This window comes from Rana temporaria, chromosome 10, assembly GCF_905171775.1.
Source record: "Rana temporaria chromosome 10, aRanTem1.1, whole genome shotgun sequence".
Taxonomy (NCBI): domain Eukaryota; kingdom Metazoa; phylum Chordata; class Amphibia; order Anura; family Ranidae; genus Rana; species Rana temporaria.
Window position 1 is genome coordinate 53,226,764 of NC_053498.1, and position 20,122 is coordinate 53,246,885.

The 20,122-nt window shown below is 42.9% G+C and overlaps 1 protein-coding gene across 2 annotated transcripts in view; it reads left to right on the top strand.

Annotated features, from left to right (window-relative positions):
• The window catches only part of TFPT (TCF3 fusion partner), a 102,541-nt gene that overhangs the window by 58,858 nt on the left and 23,561 nt on the right, over positions 1-20,122 (top strand). For both annotated transcript variants that reach the window (XM_040327619.1, XM_040327620.1), the window contains exons 3-4: positions 12,513-12,583; positions 14,412-14,481. In XM_040327619.1, coding sequence (XP_040183553.1) covers positions 12,513-12,583; positions 14,412-14,481 — 141 coding nt within the window. The remainder of the gene's footprint in view (positions 1-12,512; positions 12,584-14,411; positions 14,482-20,122) is intronic.

Genomic DNA, 20,122 nt, shown 5'->3' on the forward strand with positions numbered 1-20,122 from the left:
GTCAGTAATACGGGCGGGCAGCGACAAGCCAGGGATTGAGCAGAGCCGTGGTCAGAAGAAGCCGGGGTCAAGGCGGGTTGCAGACAAGGAAGGTCAAGGAAAGCCGGGTCAGGTAAACAGGTGAATCAATAGGTAGCAGATGCAGGTTCTCAGGTAAACGCTGTAGACTGGTCAGCAAGATGGTGAGGGACTGACCAGTTTAAATAGCGTTTCCTTGGCGCCAAACGCCGTCAGTGGGCGCGCGCACTCCCGCGCCGCGCGCCGTGCACACTACCGCGCCGCGCGCCGTGCACACTCCCGCGCCGCGCGCCGTGCACGCCAATGCGCACGCGCTGGGGCTGAATTCCCCTGACATTGACAGGACTGCGGAATCTCCTTTCATGACAGCCCACTCCACTCCGGCGTAGGCAATTTGCGTTGGTCGGATAAAGCCTGTTTTCTGGCGTATCTTAGTTTTGTGGGCACGGCGCATCTCAAGATACGTCGGCGCAAGTGCTTTGTGAATCCGGGCCTATATCTCTCAGCAAATAGCTTGGGGTGTCTACTTTCCAAAATGGGGTAATTTGGGGGGGGGTTTTGTGCTATTTTGGCATTTTATGGCCTTCAAAACTGATAGGTAGTGAGGAGTGAAATCCAAAATTTATGCCCTTAGAAATCTTGAAGGCGGTGCTTGGTTTTCGGGGTCCCGTACGCGGCTAGGCTCCCAAAAAGTCCCACATATGTGGTATCCCCGTACTCAGGAGAAGCAGCAGAATGTATTTTGGGGTGTAATTGCACATATGCCCATGGCATGTGTGAGCAATATATCATTTAGTGATAACCTTGTGCAAAAAAAAAAAAAAACAGTTTGTAATTTTCCCGCAACTTGTGGCAATATATAAAATATTCAGTGGAAAACTATAATAAATTGGAATACCTATGTAGTTGTGATGAGGGCCATCTCAATATACACAATAAGAGATGGAGACGGTGGAAAGATTTTAAATTAACGGAGCAATATTTGTGAAAAATAATAGTAGACAGTGGGTAATTAAAGAAGACTAAAAGTAAAACAAGGGACAAACCATTAGGGGATGGGGGTGGGTATGGTTTATATTTTTAATTAAATTTAGATATGTAAAATAATTAATACAATGAAGTAAATGATGAATGCATAAAATAACATTTGAAATACCACAAATGATGTGAAACCAAAGTAGAGACGGAGTTAATGAATAAAATCATGAGCAAGTCTCTTGCTGTGGTTGAGTCTGAAGTGGTTAAAAAAAAAAAGCAAAAAAAAAAATATATAAAATATTCCATGGACTCAACATGCCTCTCAGAAAATAGCTTGGGGTGTATACTTTCCAAAATGGGGTAATTTGGGGGGGTTTTGTGCTATTTTGGCATTTTATGGCCTTCGAAACTGTGATAGGTAGTGAGGAGTGAAATCAAAAATTTGCGCCCTTAGAAATCCTGAAGGCGGTGCTTGCATTTTGGGGCCCCATACGCGGCTAGGCTCCCAAAAAGTCCCAAACATGTGGTATCCCTGTACTCAGGAGAAGCAGCAGAATGTATTTTGGGGTGCAATTCCACATATAACCATGGCATGTGTGAGCAATATATCATTTAGTGACAATTTTTTATTTATTTTTATTTTTTTTATAAATTTTTTTTGTCATTTTTCAATCACTTGGGACAAAAAAAAAAATATTCAATGGACTCAACATGCCTCTCAGCAATTTCCTTGGGGTGTCTACTTTCCAAAATGGGGTCATTTGTGGGGGGTTTTGTACTGCCCTGCCATTTTAGCACCTCAAGAAATGAGATAGGCAGTTATAAATTAAAAGCTGTGTAAATTCCAGAAAAATGTACCCTAGTTTGTAGACGCTATAACTTTTGCGAAAATTAATAAATATACGCTTATTGCGATTTTTTTTGTTTTACTAAAGACATGTGGCTGAATACATTTTGGCTTAAATGTATGACTAAAATTGAGTTTATTAGATTTTTCTTATAACAAAGAGTAGAAAATATAATTTGTTTTTCAAAATTTTCGGTCTTTTTCCGTTTATATCGCAAAAAATAAAAATTGCAGAGGCAATCAAAAGAAAGCTCTATTTGTGGGAAGAAAATTTAGTTTCGGTACAACGTTGCATGACTGCGCAAATACCAGTTAAAACAGCGCAGTGCCAAATTGCAAAAAATCCTTGGTCCGGGTCTTAAGTGGTTAAAGAAGCACGGTGTGGATACACTGAGGACATGCTTCTTGGGAAACAGTCTGCTGAACGCTGGACAGGTGCATTTAGCGGTACAGCAGCAGTCTATCTCTCCAGCTGATCTCCACTTGCCTCATGGAGCTTGAGGACAGGTCTAAGGATGGAGCACCCGCTCGGATTGAACCAGCGGCAGCATCTGAGTCCCATACTGCCCCCAAGGTAAGCCCTTGTCTGTGGATAGCTTCTACAGCAGGGGACTTTTGTATGGACGTTTTTTGTTTCTGCTTTTTTCTTCGCCAAACCGGTGAATAAGCAATGAGGGAATTGTAGGACCAGGCTTTCTGATAGTTATAAAAAACTATTTTGTGAGGATTGTATTCCATCCAGAGCTAGTTCAGAGACTTCCTCTTTTAAATAGTTAATGTCTTCTATGAAGGAGGTAGTGGCCTCCTTTCGGTCCTTTAATGACATGGTAGCTGGATTAAGACTTTCCTCGTCTAGACCCATAGCTCAGGAGCCTTCAGCCTCAGATGGATCCCTTCCTCTGTTATGAGTGGAAAGAACCTGAAAAAAGGTTGTTCCAGTCCAGAGGACACAAAAGTAGGATTTTTTCTTTTCTTTGAGTACACCACGGGACACGGAGCCTTAGTCATTACATAGTGGGTTGTATGGTCACCAGAGGTGATTGGACACTGGCACAACCAATAAGAACAAGTTCCCCTCCATATAACCCCTCCCATACAGAGAGTACCTTTTTTGTTTTTGTAGCAAAGCAGTAAGGATCCCATAGAAGGGGGGGACCTCTGTGTCCCGTGGTGTACTAAAAAAAAAAGGATCAATCAGGCCACCAACGGACAAGAAGCCCTAGACCGTTGCCTGCAGCACACTACGCCCGAAGGCGGAATCCTCTTGCCTCTTATATCTATTTGATAGAATTTGGTAAATGTATGGACTGATGACCAAGTTGCAGCTTTACAGATGTGAGCCATCGAAGCCTGGTGATGCACTGCCCATGAAGCACTTATTGCCCTGGTCGATTGCGCCTTAACAGAAAAAGAAGGAACCTCATTTCTTAAACCATAAGCTTGAACAATTACTTGTCGAATCCACCTAGCAATGGTGGATTTTGATGCCGGCTGGCCCTTCTTGGGACCATCTGGCACAATGAACAAAACATCTGTTTTACGTATATGAGCCGTAGCCTGCAGATAAACTTTTACTGCTCTCACTACATTTAGAGAGTGCAATAACTTTTCCTCCGCTGTTCGGGTTTAGCAAAAAAGGATGGAAAAACAATGTCTTGATTTAAATGAAACGCCGACACCACCTTTGGAAGAAAGTACAATTTTGTCTTTGTGACAAATTAGATGAGGCTCTTTACAAGAAAGAGCTGCTAACTCTGATACCCTTCTAGCAGAAGAGATAGCAATCAGAAAGGCCAATTTCCTGCTTTAAAAGAATCAAAGGAATATAGTGAATAGGTTCAAAAGGTTGCTTTTGCAGAACTGATAATACTAGGTTTAAATCCCAAGGACACAAGGGCGATTTGACTGGCGGATTTATCCGCAATACTCCCCGAATGAATGCCCAGACTAGGGAATGAGATGCCAATGGTTTCTGAAAAAAGACTGATATTTGACCCTTGATATTACTTGGATTTCATATCCACTCCTAATTGGCAAAAGGCGAGAATCCTACTTATAGCATACTTTTGAGGATTCCACCCTCTGGATTCACACCAGGAAACATACGCCTTCCAGACTCTTTAGTAAATTAGCCTGGAGGCCAGCTTTCTAGCATTAATGAGTGTAGAAAGAACTGGACCAGAGAGTCCTTGTTGAAAAACTGATTCCATGGAATTGTCAGAGCATCCGTTTCGTAGGTCAGCGGATATCTCGTCCTGGACACAAAGTTGTCCAACTTTCTGTTGAGCCTGGAAGCTAGCAGGTCTACATCCGGGGTCCCCCATCTCTGGCATATTGCCTAAAAGATATTGGGGTGACCACTCTCCTGGAGACAGTTGCTGATGACTTAGTCTGCTTGCCAGTTTTTCTACCCCTGGAATGAAGATTGCAGAAAGACAAGGAACATGTTTTTCTGCCCATATCAAAATCTGATCCACCTCTTTCTGAGCATCCCGGCTCCAGGTGCCTCCTTGGTGATTGATATAAGCTACTGCAGTGGCATTCAGTAAAAAAAAATATTCAGCGCTGAAAAATAAACAACAAACTATACAATATGAATGCTAGCCAGCACTTAGGACAAATTCAAATAAAACATCCCAAAGTAACATGTGATATAAAAAGTGCAGCGCAAAAGATTATTAGTAATAAAAAATAAACAAATAAGTGAATAAATAAAGTCCATAAGTGAAGTAAGTGCAAGAAAAAATCCAATAATTTCATATACAGGGGTGAATCCAGAAACGTAACTAGAGTAAAGATCCTCCACCAGAAAGTACGGATGTCCCCTCACCTCTTTACTTCGACCTCCAAGAGGTCACAAAGCATGGTAAGCTGATATCACAGATCCTGGTATCAAGGGTCAGCAGATGTCTGGTCACTCTGTATCCAAAACAAACAGCCCAAGGATTGGCAGCAATAGGACATGTAGAACAAAGAGGAAAGAGATCTAGTGCTCTCTGTAGCTAAACCAGCATTTATTCAGGTAAAATATGATAAAATTACACTCACATTGTATGGCACTCTCAGCCGAGTGCTAAGCTCCAAGCAGTACACTCAAACAGTGTGAGACGGCCAGAAACATCGTGAGGCTGATCGCGGGTGACGTCGCACGTTGGCTCCTCCCCTCATACGCGTTACGTCCCAGTAGACGGGACTTCTTCAGCGTAGGGTCAGGAAATAGCGTGGACGTCCCGCTGTTCAAAGGAATATATAGCCAAGGCAATTTATCGCTGTCATGGTAACCACCACAATAACCACCAAGCGCAGCCTAATGCAACCACTATAAGGGATGCAAAAAGATATATAAAGGCAGCAGCTCAATAAGATAGAGAGAAAACACCCGATCTAGTCACTTATCAGATGACAGCCAGTCATAAAAACGCAGGCTAATGTAAATCACCAATTAACAGGCAAAAATAAATCATCAAAAACCGTAAGAAAACGGCTTACATGACGTCATCCGTGATCGCCTCCTCAGTACATTAAAATACATCATGTTACATAAAATAAGCCAAAAAGGCTAAATATATATATATATATATATATATATATATATATATATATATATATAATATACCATAAAAACAACTTTTCTATACCCCAAAATTTAAGACCTTTGGGATCTCGTTGGTGATACTGCCTAAAATGTTTAGAAACGCTATGGGTTTTGATTCCTCGCTTGATGTTACTAATATGTTCCCCCCACCCTTACGTGTAATGCACGAGAAGTGCGCCCCACGTATTGGAGACCGCATTCACATTGAAGCATATAAACCACACCCACTGTAGTACACGAGAACAGTTGCTTAATGGGATATTCGATCTGCGTGACTGTAGAACAAAAGGATTTGCGTTTTTTGATATCTGGCTTTTATGCCTGTGGCCGTTGTGCGACTTGTAAGCATGTGAAGACCAATATCAAAAAACGCAAATCCTTTTGTTCTACAGTCACGCAGATCGAATATCCCATTAAGCAACTGATCACGTGTACTACAGTGGGTGTGGTTTATATGCTTCACTGCGAATGCGGTCTCCAATATGTGGAGCGCACTTCTCGTTCGTTACACGTAAGGGTGGGGGAACATATTAGTAACATCAAGCGAGGAATCGAAACCCATAGTGTTTCTAAACATTTTAGGCAGTATCACCAACGAGATCCCAAAGGTCTTAAATTTTGGGGTATAGAAAAGGTGAATAAGCATTGGCGAGGGGGGCATTACATTCGCCAATTAAGCCTCCGTGAATCATATTGGATATATGAGACCAAGGTCTCCTCGCCTGCGGGCCTCAATGTAGAGTTCGATCTGAACTGTTTTATTTCAAATAGATGAATTTAATCTAGTGTCATTTTAGTTATTTTGTATTTTTGAATGTTTTTATGGTGTGTGTGTGTGTGTGTGTGTGTGTGTGTGTGTGTGTATATATATATATATATGTGTATGTGTGTGTGTGTGTATGTGTGTGTATATATATATATATATATATATATATATATATATATATATATATATTCTGTTCTGAGAGCTATACTGCCCGAATTTCCAGAATATTGATGGGCAGGCTGTCCTCGTTTTGGCCCAGGTACCCTGGGCTGAAGCTTCTTCTAATACTGCTAATACATCTGTCGACACCACCTTCCAGGTGACTGGGAGAAAGGACCTTCCTTTCTGCAAGTTTTTGGTCTTTAACCACCAACTGAAGCTTTGGCGCACCTGTGGAGACAGGTGCATGGGTAAATCCAGAGCTTGGCTTTTCCTGTTCCAGGCAGCCAGAATGCCGCCCTGCAGTAGTCTTGAATGAAACTGGGCGTAGGGAACAGCCTCGAAGGACCATCTTCCCTAATAGCCTCATGCAAAGGCGAATTGAAGGTCCCTTCTTCGTTCTGACCTTGTGGATCAATTCTCTTAGGGACTTGATCTTTGGTTCTGGCAGGAATACCCTGCTTTGGGCTGTGTCTATGATCATGCCCAAATACTCTACCCTTCTTACGGCTTGTAGAGAGAATTTCTGCAGGTTTATGATCCATCCTAAATGCTCCAGGTATCTCACTGTTTTGAGCACTGCGTGATCTAGTCCTGCCACTGACTGATCTATCACAAGTAGATCGTCTAGATAGATAGGAGGACAGCCGCTCCAGGTGAGCACAGGCAGGTGATGTCCACTCAGGAACCACACGGGTGCTGGCAATGCGTAGGATTATGCAGATGAAAGAATAGATGGACAGCCGCACTCCAAATAGGTCTTTTAAAAGGAAGACGTGCTCTTTATTAAAAAGGAAAAATGCACAGCATACAACAGCAAGCAGTGGGATGAACAGCTGACGCGTTTCGCATTAAGAACTAATGCTTAGTCATAGCTACAAATGAAATAAAAGATTCTCCAATATATATACATGTAGGAATGCATGCTCCATCGGTCCCGCCCAACACCTGATTGGCTCCAGTGATTAGCTGAAAAACCAAACACCTGTGGGGGGGGGGGGGAGAGGGAGGAGACCCAGTTGAAAAAAATATACAAAGTATATAAAATATATAAACAAACGTGAAAAAAGTGTAAAAGAAAGTGTGAAGGCGTTTGTGTAATAATAAAAATAGGAATAAAGACAATCTCCATAAAAAATGTTCGTAAGAAGTGCCGACAATCTGTTTATTGGTAAGTCCTTTAAGAGAGATTACACTTTAGAGTGAGGGAGTGTGGTGTACCTGTGTGTAATAATCCAATACATGTCAAATTTGACAAGTGAAAATGGAAATGGTGAACGGAAAAATAGTTAAAGGGATAAGGGTTTAAATCTGTCTTGGTGAAGAAAATTGAAGTGAAATGACGGCAGAGCAGTGAAGGAATGTGACATATATATATATATATATATATATATATATATATATATATATATATATATATATATATATATATATATATATATATATATATATATATATATATATATATATATATATATATATGAAAAAATAAAAATCTTAATATGGGAGTAAAAGCGATGCTTCGTACGGCGATTTCCCGATGCAATAGCATACAAGTGGCTACTAAATAAAAAGATTTATATATATATATGAGTTGTAATATGTCCTATAATGTATTTTGTCCAGAGGGCAAAAGCAAGTTTATTCAATATAATAAGCAAAAAAGCTTAATGAAGATTAGTAAATGAAATGCCTGTAAATGTAATGGCGTTACAAGAGAATGAATAAAAGGGAATAAAAAAATGCAAGGTGTAAATAAGCATAAGGAAGGTATAACTTTGGATTTAACCAAAAATGGTAGACATATATTATAATGTGTGGGACCGTGAAAAAGTTTTGTGAAGTAACAAAAAGTAACAAAGTTTCAAAAGATTTGCATCACTGAGGGAGCATAACATCCTACAAACATGCGTATATAAATACAAACGAGAATAATCATTTGACTCTGTGCATTGAAAAAAAGAGGGGGTCCAATAAGACCATAACAATGCAGCACAGAGAATGTAAGATATGCATGAAAATAGTTAAAAGAGGACGAGATACCTAGAAACCCTGGAACTGATAGTATTACCATAGGTGTTGAAAAAATAAAATCTTTTTTATATCATTTTGTGTTTATAAGTAAAATAACGTAAAAGAACGGAGTAGAACCCTCAAACTCCGGTGGACAATATTCGATTTCGGAGGTTGTCCGTGGGCAAAGCTTCCAAGTATTGTGCAATAGGCTATGTGGGCATGCGAAGGCAAATGGGACATTAGGAAGTATGTATATGTGCAAACCCTGAACATGCTGAAGATCAAAGTATGTATATGCTGTAGTGCATAACATGTCAGGGAGTGGAGGGGCTCAGAAATTGTATTAATTTAAGATGTAAAACAATCTACACAGAGTCCGGTGTAGTCTATCATAGACACATAAATCCTGATCAATATTCTGTGTGAAAAGTCATATGCATATAGGTCTGTACAAACATATATACAAAGACCCGTGTGTAAATGAAGGAAGCAGGTATGTATGTCAAAAGAAAGGGGGCCAGCCCCAAACAAGTGAATAGATATCATGCATATAGCATGTATCTGCTTTCCATACACACACACACACACATGTATTGATGCTGCGCAAAAGGGGGGCGCATGTGGCTTACAGAAAGAATGGATGCATGTATGTATTTAATGAATATCAACCAAAAAGACCAGTGGTGGATCAAAAATTTCTTGATGAACGAAGGAGATGGTGCAGCCCACCCAGTCCAAGAAACAGGTTAATCATAGTAGTGGGAAACTTTCCACTCAAAGTTAAGCCCTCCGGGAATCCTCGTGTAAAGCGAGAATATCCAGAATACTTCTCTTCTGCAGAGGATTTTGAACCTGTCACCCCCTCTGATGGGCGTGATGATTTTCTCAACACCCCGGACAGTGAGGGTAGACAGGTCCTTGGAATGTACCACATTCCAATGCCTGGCCACATTGGTGTCATGATCTTTTTAGATGTCATATAGGTGGCCGCGCAGTCTATCCTTCAGCCTGCGGGTGGTACGACCCACATACTGAAGTTTACATGTACTGCAAGCGAGCACATATATGACAAATTTGGTGTTGCAGTTAATGAAAAAAGAGTTTCCCTATTAAACATTTCATTAACTGCAACACCAAATTTGTCATATATGTGCTCGCTTGCAGTACATGTAAACATAAGGCCCTGGGCATATTCTCCCAAAAATTGATCTGCTCCGAAGACCTGATGCATACCCACTGCCGCCACAGACCAAAATGCAGCTAAAGGACCCGGACAGGTTTTTCAATTCGGCACTGCGTCGCTTTAACTGACACTTGCGTGGCTCCCAAACAAAATTGGCGTCCTTTTTTTCCCACAAATAGCTTTCTTTTGGTGGTATTTGATCACCTCTGCGGTTTTTTATTTTTTGCGCTATAAACAAAAATAGAGCGACAATTTTGAAAAAAATGCAATATTTTTTACTTTTTGCTATAATAAATATCCCCCAAAAATATATGACATTTTTTTTTTCCTCAGTTTAGGCCGATACGTATTCTACCTATTTTTGGTAAAAAAAAATCGCAATAAGCGTTTATCTGTTGGTTTGCGCAAAATTTATAGCGTTTACAAAAAAGGGGATAGTTTTATTGCATTTTTATTAATTTTTTTTTTTTTACTACTAATGGCGGCGATCAGTGTTTTTTTTCGTGACTGCGACATTATGGCGGACACTTCGAACAATTTTGACACATTTTTGGGACCATTGTCATTTTCACAGCAAAAAATGCATTTAAAATGCATTTAGCTAGATTCACAAAGAGTTAAGCCGGCGTATCAGTAGATACGCCGTCCTAACTCGGAATCTAAGCTGTCGTACATTTAAGTGTATTCTCAAATTGAGTTACATATAAATGTAGCTAAGATACGACTGCCTGCGCTGTCGTATCTTAGCTGTCTAGTTCCGCCGGCCGCTAGGGGCGTGAACGCTGATTTACGCCTAGAATGCGTAAATCAGCGAGATATGCCGATTCACGAACGTACGCTTGCCCGTCGCAGTAAAGATACGCCTTTTACGTAAGGCGCTTTTAGGCGTAAAGTTAGAATCAAAGAAAGGGTTGGGAATAGAAAACGGCAAGAGAAAGAAAGCTAAGGCGCAAAAGGAAGAAAAGAAAGAGGGAGAATAGAGGGATTGTTGATACAAAAGGATAGCACTCACATGGGCCACATCTGTAAATATAGTAAAGGGGAAACAACAACTACAAGTAGATATTGATGGTCAGACTTTCAGGCCAAGGAAGTATATTAAAAAATAAAGTTTAATATCATATTAAATTGCAAAAAATTACAAAGCAATACAATACAATTTACAGCAAATTACCACTGTATGCACAATCCTCAGAAGGCGACTTCTGAGGATTGTGCATACAGTGGTCATTTGCTGTAAATTGTATTGTATTGCTTTGTAACTTTTTGTAATTTAATATGATATTAAACTTTATTTTTTAATATACTTCCTTGGCCTGAAAGTCTGACCATCAATATCTACTTGTAGTTGTTGTTTCCCCTTTACTAGGCGTAAAGTTAGTCGAACAAATAGCTGGTCTAGCCAATGTTAAGTATGGACGTCGTTCCTGTGTCAATTTTTGAAAATTTTACGTTGTTTGCGTAAGTCGTCCGTGAATAGGGCTGGACGTAATTTACGTTCACGTTGAAACCAATACGTCCTTGCTGCATACTTTGGAGCAGTGCACACTGGGATATGTCCACGGACGGCGCATGCGCCGTTCGTTAAAAACGTCAATTACGTCAGGTCACTAATCATTTACATAAAACACGCCCCCTGTTCCTCATTTGAATTAGGCGCGCTTAGGCCGGCCCATTTACGCTACGCCGCCGTAACTTAGGAGGCAAGTGCTTTGTGAATACAGCACTTGCCTCTCTGACTTACGGCGGCGTAGCGTATATGCGATACGCTACGCCAGCTCAAAGTTAAGCCAGTCTTTCTGAATCTGGCTAATTGTTTACTGTGAAAATGACAGTTGCAGTTTGGGAGTTGACCACAGGGGGCGCTGAAGGGGTTATGTATGACCTCATCTGTGTTTCTAACTGTAGGGGGGTGTGGCTGTTGGTGTGACTTCATTGATTGTGTGTCCCTATATTAGGGAACACACGATCGATGACAGCGCCACAGTGAAGAACTGGGAAGCTGTGTTTACATACAGCTCTCCCCGTTCTTCAGCTCCGGGGACTGATCACGGGACTTCAGCGGCGATCGGGTGCGCGAGTCCCGCGGCCACGGAGCTTTGGACCGGGTCGCGGGAGCGCGCCGGAGGCGCGCGCGAGAGACCCCCCGGGTGGGCTTAAAGGGCCACGTACATGTACGTGGATGTGCCCAGCCGTGCCATTCTGCCGACGTATATCGGCGTGAAGGGGTCCTTAAGTGGTTAATGCCTCAAATGCATATAATGCTATGTAATTTTTCAAAAACATTATTGTTAGGATTTAAAAGAATCAAACACTGGTAAACGTATTTTCTAATTATGATTGTGCTCAGCTCAGTAGGATAGTGGTCTGCACTCCTACCTAGAAAGACTCAAACCATGGGTTCAAATCCCACAGATGGTATCACCTACTGAAAGCTTGCATTCTACTCAGCAGCATGCATGCAATGGTATGTAAGTATTCAAAAACATTATGGTGTGGAATTCCAAAAATTGCACACTAGTTAACATGCAGGGTGTTAGTTTAGTTTACATTTTTTGTTTTTTTATTTGCTTGTGCACTGGAAAAATCAACATTTGAACTCAAATGCATGTTCGCCGGTATTAGCGCGCTTTTCCATTCACATGTTCGCCTATTTGAAGTCTTAATTGGCTTAATTGGGAGTAACTAAATATAGAGCGACCATTGCTTCCCGTTTCTTAGTAAATGAACCCCACAGTGTGCATTTTTTTAAAATTGATGTTTAATGCCATACTTGGTTCTGTGGCTTTCAAGTCAGATTTTCTATTTAAAAGGTCAAATGTCTGCACATATAGATGGATACTGTGACTTGCCATGGATAAATCTTTGTGGTCCCCTGCTGCACTGTGTAGTTATGACTTCTGTTGAATGAAATGAAAACTGAACTTTTCACTTTCTATTCATTTTTCAGGTCAATGAGCGAATACTCAACAGACTCCATCAAGTGCAGAAAATAATGAGATGTCTGAAGCAAGAGAGAAGGTAGTTATTTTACTATTTTGCTTATTTTACTAGCACTCCTGTCATGTTGTAATGCAGAGTAAATTGTTCCCAGAGAAGCAAAGCAGGCATCTTCTGGTGCCAAATCTTACCTTTTGAAGTGGGCCCTTCAAAAAAAAAATTACATGTATAAAAAAAAGAAATAAAAAAAAATGTAATTTTTTTTTTTAATAAAAAAAAAAGGGGGGGTTGCCATACGGGGCCCTGGGGACCTCTGGGCCCTTTAATTAAAAAAAAATATATATAAAAACAAACAAACATATTTATTAAAAAAAAAGGGGGGGGTTGCCACATGGGGCCCTGGGGACCTCTGGGCCCTTTAATAAATAATCTATTACATTTTTTTTTTATAAAAAATAAATAAAAAAAAAGGGGGGGTTGCCATCCGGGCCCCTTACAGGTGTACTGTGTGTGTGTGTGTGTGTGTGTGTGTGTGTGTATATATATATATATATATATATATATATATATATATATATATACAATTATATTATATTCTAAAACCATGGCAATGGCCACAATAGTAGTGACCAGAATAATGATCTTCCTAATAAAACAAAACGTTACTAATTAATAAAAATGACACTAATGGACTTATCAAATCGACTTGGATTTTATGCACTTATAATAGAATAATATACTATACTCCAAAGTCACAGAGAAACCTATGTACTGTAAAAACCCTTTGAACAGATGTACAAACTAAGACGCAAACCATCCAAGAAAAAACTCTTTGTAGAGCCATGAGTCACTGCAACCTGAAGGTGTCAATTCAAGAGTATTTGAAACTATGTGCACACACCTTTCTTTTGTTTGCACTAGTACATACCAGAATTACAGTAGTGTTCCAATTATATTAGCGTATGGATCTTCATATCCTCTTGCTTGCCTCCTGCCTTGACCTCTTCTTGGACACTGACTACTCTCTTGCCTTCTGCTTGCCTTGACCTTTGCTTGGAAAAAATCTACTCTGCCTGCAGCCTGCCCTTCCACCAACAAATCATATCTAATTGCATCCCCTCAGTGTAGCTATAATGTCCTTACGGCTTCTTGGTGAGGCATTGGCTGTTACTATTGACACTTACTGACCATTCCTAAGTCCCTCAATGCTCACAAAAGAAAAGATTTTTGTTCTTACAGTAAAATGTATTTCTTGTAGTCCATTTATGGACACACGTCCCACCCCGCTGTTTATTCCCTGCCCCTGGTGGTACTGCTTTAAAAAAAAAAAAGGAATGCTGGGTAAAACATTTGATTATATAGGGGCTGGCTTAAGATTTATCTGTTTGCCAGTGTCCCATCTTCCTTTAGACAACAGTATAACCCAATTGTTTCAGAATTCTGGTTTTCCTCAATGGACCCCTTGAAACAAATTTTATGGTAAGTGCAAAAATCGCACAGACGTTTATTAGCTTCAAAGTCTTGACCTGTAAAATTCCTGTGTCTGTGGGGCCACAGGTGGTGCATACTGCCTGCCATACAGGTGCATGGCTGGATGCGCCCATACTCTTGTAAATGCCAATGTGTCTGGGCATCATCATCGTTTGCCAGTATATTCCCTGGTTCCACCTGAGCAGGATACTGGCATGTAGGAAAAATGCAGTTTTTGCATGTGTGGGTAAACACAGATGCACAGGAGCATCAGCATTTACAAGAGTAGGGGCACGTACAGCCATACACTTGCAGCCCTTTAGGATTTTACACTTGATGACTTTGGAGCCAATAAATATTTATGTGCATGAGGCCTTAATGGGCTTTTTTTTCTCTAGACCAACTTTACAATACGTATTATTTTTTTTTTTTAATGTAGATTTCTAATGAAAATCTTGGATGATTATGGAGATGGATATAGAAAGAGCCAGCTGACCTTCTTACTAGAGGTAAAACAAATGAATCCCTTAGTATTTGGTCTTTATTTTTATTAAGTGATACTATACACACACTGTTTATATTATCCTTTCTCTTTGTGTACAGTATATGGATGAAGGCACTGTATTTAATTTATTAAAAAGGTAATCAATCTGTAGCCATCACATGATCCTGTCACGGTCGCTACCATGCCAAACAGACAGCGAGGCGTGGCCACGCCCCAAGTGGCTCTGGGTGGAATTGAACCCAGGACCTCTCCGTTGCTGCTCCAGGTCTTTGCCTCTGAGCAACTCCTCAGTTGGTAGTCTGCTTGCTGTCCATTGAAGCCTGGTTCTGAACTATGTGCTGATTGCCTGTCTCTGGATCTCCCTGCAATCTGCACCTGTCTATCCTGGTCCAGCTGAGGCAGGTTACCCAATCAACCAGGGTATAAAGCACTGCCTCACTATGAGGGATGTGTCAGTTAATTGTTCTATGATTGTCCTGTCTGTGCCAACGGTTCCTGTGGTTGTCTTCAGCTATTTTTTTTTTTTTTTCCAAAGGTTTTTATTTATTTCCACACATCAGTAATAACAGGCATAGTAGCAGTAGACATATACCAACAACGTTACGCACTTGCGGACGCAGCCGCCATATTACGTTTATAACCGAGAAAGATGAATATAGAAGGTAAAAAAAACATAAAAGGGCATAATGAGATTGTTAGCGTCGATACTGTGCATGGCAGCAGGTAGTACAGATAGTGTAAGGTAGGACAGTTATCTATCGCGTAAATAAAGCACAATAGAACAATCGACTAGCAGTGCCTCCAGGCCCTAAAAGGGACCGTCATATCCATCTGTCAAAGGAGGCAACAAGGACCGGCTGCTCACGAGTCCTAAAGCGTCTCTACCCGGCTACCAAAATGTGAGGCAACCGGGGTCAGGGTCATGGTTCCGGTCGGGGGAGGGGATGTCGCCATCAAAAAAGGGGGGGGATGGAATGGGGAGGGTAGTGTCAAGGAGGCCTAGGGATGATGTCGTCAGGCGGTAATGGTTTTGTAAACGTCAGTCGATGTGAAGTGTAGCCAGCAGGCCCAGGTCTCCGTGAATTTCGCGGGGGTGTCGTTGGATTGATGGATGAGTTCCTTCATCTCCATTATCTTCTGTAGGCGCTTGGCCCAGTCTGCCAGGGACGGTGGGTGCGGGGAGAGCCATTTGATCGGGATGCACATACGTGCGGCATTCACCATGTGCATAGCTAGGGATCGGCAGTACCTCCTCGGGAGTGGTTTGGCATGGTGGAGAAGGAATTGGGCAGGCGAGAATTCCAGTAGGTCGGTGGTTATGCTAGTGATGAGTTTGTGGACTTCGGTCCAGTACGGTTGGATCTTGGGGCACGTCCACCAGATGTGGAGAAAGGAACCCGTCTCCAGGTGGCCTTTTCCAGCAGAGTTTGGGGAGTGCCGGGTCAATTCTGTGTAGTTTGAGTGGAGTCTTGTACCACCTGGAGAGGAGTTTGTAGGCGTTCTCTTGTGTCTGGACGTTAACTGATCCCTTGTGGGAGAGTCTGTATATTTGCTCCCAGTCCCTGTCTGTTAGGTCAAGGGACAGGTCACTTTCCCATTGTTGGTTGGCCCAGTGAAGTTTGGGTGAATGTGAGGAGAACAGTTACCCATACGTTGTCGAGATCAGGTGTCGCAGTGGTGTCTTAGAGTTGCAGAGGTTTTCGTAGGGGGAGTAGGGCCTAGACCAGTGTTCCCTAGGGGCCGTCTTGTCGAAGAAATGTCTAAGCTGTATGTAGTTCCAGAACGGGAACTCTTCTTTGCCCATTTTTGCCGCCAGTTCCGATTGTAACAAAAGGCAACCAGAGGTGTAGAAATGACTTGCCCGTACGGTGTCGTGGGGCCAGCTGTCTTCAGCTATTAGTTTGTTTACCTGCTGCCAGATCACCTTGCTTTAACCCGGACTTCCTGACCACTCTCCTCTCACCCGGTACTTCTGACCCTTTGGCTTATGTACCTTGGATTGCTGCTGTCTCCTGCCCTTTGACCCCGGCTTGTGCCTTCGGACCTTCTCTGCCTTCTCCAGCCCTTGACCCACGGCTTGTGCACCAGACTTGTCCTTGGTTTCTGTTTGCAAACCCTGAACTTTCCGTCAGTAGTTACCTGACCCTCAGCTATCATCAGTATACCACGTCTGCTCAGCTGCAAGACTGACCCCGGCTTCTGACCTTACTCTGAATTCTGGAATCCCGGACCACAGCTACGGCTCTTTTCCAGCCCGTCAGCAGGGAAACCTTAGTTGGAAGAGGTTCTAGTCCTCTTCTGGCAGTCACATGTTAAAAAAAAAAAAAAACAGCCTTCGGAATGCAGAGGAAAATAATATTCTCTTACGTTTTATTGACGACACAGCTTTTTTTCAGTCTTGACCATAGGGTTATAGCACCACCTACAGGAGTAGGTGCTTGCTTGGCTTTTGGCGTAGGAGAATAAGGCTACAGTCAGTGGCCATCTTTTAGGTGGCCACCTGTGAGTGGACTCACCTAGTGGCTATCTTTTAAATGGCCTCGGCTGGGGGCCATCTTTTGAGTGGCCTCGGCCGGTGGTCATTTGGGTGATGTCCTGTGGGTGGCTTGCTCCAAAACCTGGTTTCCCTTTTCCAACATCCTACGGCGGGTAGGGGGTGGGGGTTTTGCCTTCCCCCTCCTATTGTGCATTGGGATGCTTGGTGCCCTGCCCAGTTGGCAGTGTGGCTGCCTGATACCTGCAGCTGGTTGGGGGGCTTACCTGCAGCTGGTTGGGGGGCTTGCCCTGTGTTCATCCTGGCCCCCCTGTAAGTGTGTGCACCGCACAGTTGGCTGCTGCTTTGGAGGTGGTTCTCACCTTGCTAATCCCCACATTTCACTGGAGTCCTCCCATCTCCAGGACAGACATGACATTTATGATTCTGGAAAGGACATTGGCGCTTTCAAGGGTTCCACTGACAAGTGGATAGTATCAGTCGCCCGCTCTCTCGTTACAGTCACTGCCTCATGCAGAGGGTCCCAGCTTTACCTAAGTGCTAGCTTCAGTCCTGGAGTTACTAAGACAGCATGGGCTTGTCCTGAATGGCCATCTGGATGTTCCGCTCCTCTGAGCAGGGGCTTTTGCAGTGCTGATGGACAACATGTCATTCACAATGCACACTCTGCGGGGCTTGGGATCCTGCATACTGGTTCTGGGTCCCGTGGTAGCCACCTTTGTGGGGATACTGTGTGCGCAGTTCCACACAAAAGGGTTCACTGAAATAAATCTTGTCCAGGTGGGACATGGTTCCTTGGACAATCCGAGGACCTAGACCAGTGGTCCAGGGCCCTTAATAGTCTGGTGGCTCTGGTCTCCTTTGTTCTGGCCGGAAAGTAATTTTTTCATGCTTTGTGGATAGGATAGTGATCCTGGTGGAATGTTCTCTCCATTGCGCGGTGCAGGTTTTCAGAAGCACCAGCATACTAATTGGTCAAGTGTGTGCTAAGCTATTAGTAGTGACCTGACCATGGTTCTGGGCTCCACCCCAGCATACAGGAAGTCATTGCCCAGGAGTCAAGAGGGCTTAAAACGGAGTTCCACCCAAAAATGAAACTTCCACTTTTCAGAACACTCCCTCCTCCGGTGTCACATTTTGTCACCTTTCAGGGGGAGGGGGGTGCAGATACCTGTCGAAGATGCATTTGCATCCACTCCCGGGCATAGACTCCCGTGGGCGTCACACCACTTCCCGCATCACTTCACTTCCTGATTCCCTCACCGAGGATGGCGGGGGCAGCATCCGAGGGACGAGTATTTGCTTGGCCTCGGCTGCCAACATCGCGGGCGCGGTGGACAGGTAAGTGTCCATTTTTTAAAAGCCAGCAGCTGCACTATTAGTAGCTGCTGGCTTTTAAAAAAAAAATCTGGGTGCACCTCCGCTTTAACCTAGGAAAGAGGTTGAAGCCAGTACAGCAAGGGGCTGCTATCTGTGTGCACAGAGTTGTGTAGGGAGATGGTCTGTGGGAGACAGAAAAAGGCCTAAAGGGTAAGACCAGAGCAGGAGTGCTGCATTTATAAGCCTGGAGGCTGAGTTCCTTTGTTTTGATATAAATGCAGAAATGTCTTGTTTTTTGTGTTTGCTGGAACCTTCTTTTAATAAAAGTGGGCAAGAAAAGCCCTTAAAAATATTTTTTTATTAGACTCCTTAAAGTTATACTATAGGTTCGAATATTTATTTATTTATTTTTTATAACAAACATGTCATACCACCACTGTGCAAATCGTTTTGCACATTGTGGCCTCGATCCTCGTCTTCTGGGGTCCGTCGGCGGCTGTCTCGGCTCCTCCCCGCATCCGATAACCCCCTCTGGGAAGCGCTCTCCCAAGGGGGTTACCTTGCAGACGCGCTCCTGAGTCCAGCATTTGCATCCATAGACACGAATGCTGGACTCGGCCCGGCGCCCGCGTCGTTGGATTTGATTGACAGCAGCGGGAGCCAATGGCTGCGCTGCTATCAATATATCCAATGAAGAGCCGAGAAGCCCGGGCCGAGATCCAGCGCGTTCTCGACACGGGACTTTAGAGGGCTCAGATAAGTAAAATGGGGGGGCTGGGGGGTCGGTAATTATCAGATGTTTTTTCACCTTAATGAATAGGATGCATTAAGGTGAAAAAACAGGAAGGTTTACAACCCCTTTTAAATACAATATTTCAAAAAAATAAATAAAAAACAAGCTTTTACAATCGCTTTTAAAGCTATACATGTGATGCTAGTTCTCACTGCCCATTTAACATCACTCTTGGAAGCTTATTTTTTGAGGTGCAAGGCTTTAGATGCTCCATGTTGCTTCTCAGTGGTTCGGATTTTGGCCTTCCTGTAGCACAGCCTTGCCTTGAGCACCATTAAGGGTCAGGTCTCTGTCCTTGCGGTCTTGTTTGTCAATTATTTTTGGCCACGCCCCCTTTGCTCCATACCTTTATCCTAGGGTTGCATCACGTGGCAGCCCTTTGCAATCTCTGTTGCTACCATGGGACCTGCATCTTTTTTCTTTTGGTCCTTTTAGATGCCTTACTTTGAGAACATTGTGGAGATTCCCTAGATTACGTGCTCTAGGAAGGTTGCCTTTTTTGATTGCGGTCACTTTCACATGCCGCATGTTGGAGCTAGCTGCTTTGCCTTCTGAGTCTCCTTATTTAGGCTTTCACAGGGATTAAGTGGTTCTCCACCTGGAAGTTCCTTCTATCCGAAGGTGGTATCTGATTTTCATCTAAATGGGGACGTTGTTCTGCCTTTTCTCTGTTCCAGCCTTCGCACTCTTCGGAGGTTGCGCTACAATCCTTGGACACGATCAGGGGTGTTCATGTGTACCTGTCTGATGTCGGCTTCCTTTCTGGAGGTCAGATTCTTGGTTTGTGATATAGACAGCCTGTAAAAAGGCGGCCTCCTCTGCCATCTTTCCTCGGATCAGGTAAGACGATGGTTTAAGCTTATGCCGCTAGGAGTTGGAATTCTCCCTTCCTTGTTACGGCGCACTCTATCAGGACGATTAGTGCCTTTGGGGGTTCCAATGTCAGGTGTCTGTGCACCAAGTTTTCAAGGTTGTCTTTGCATATGTTTCCATAGTTACCCGATAAATATTTTTTTTGCATTTTTTCATCCTTTTTTT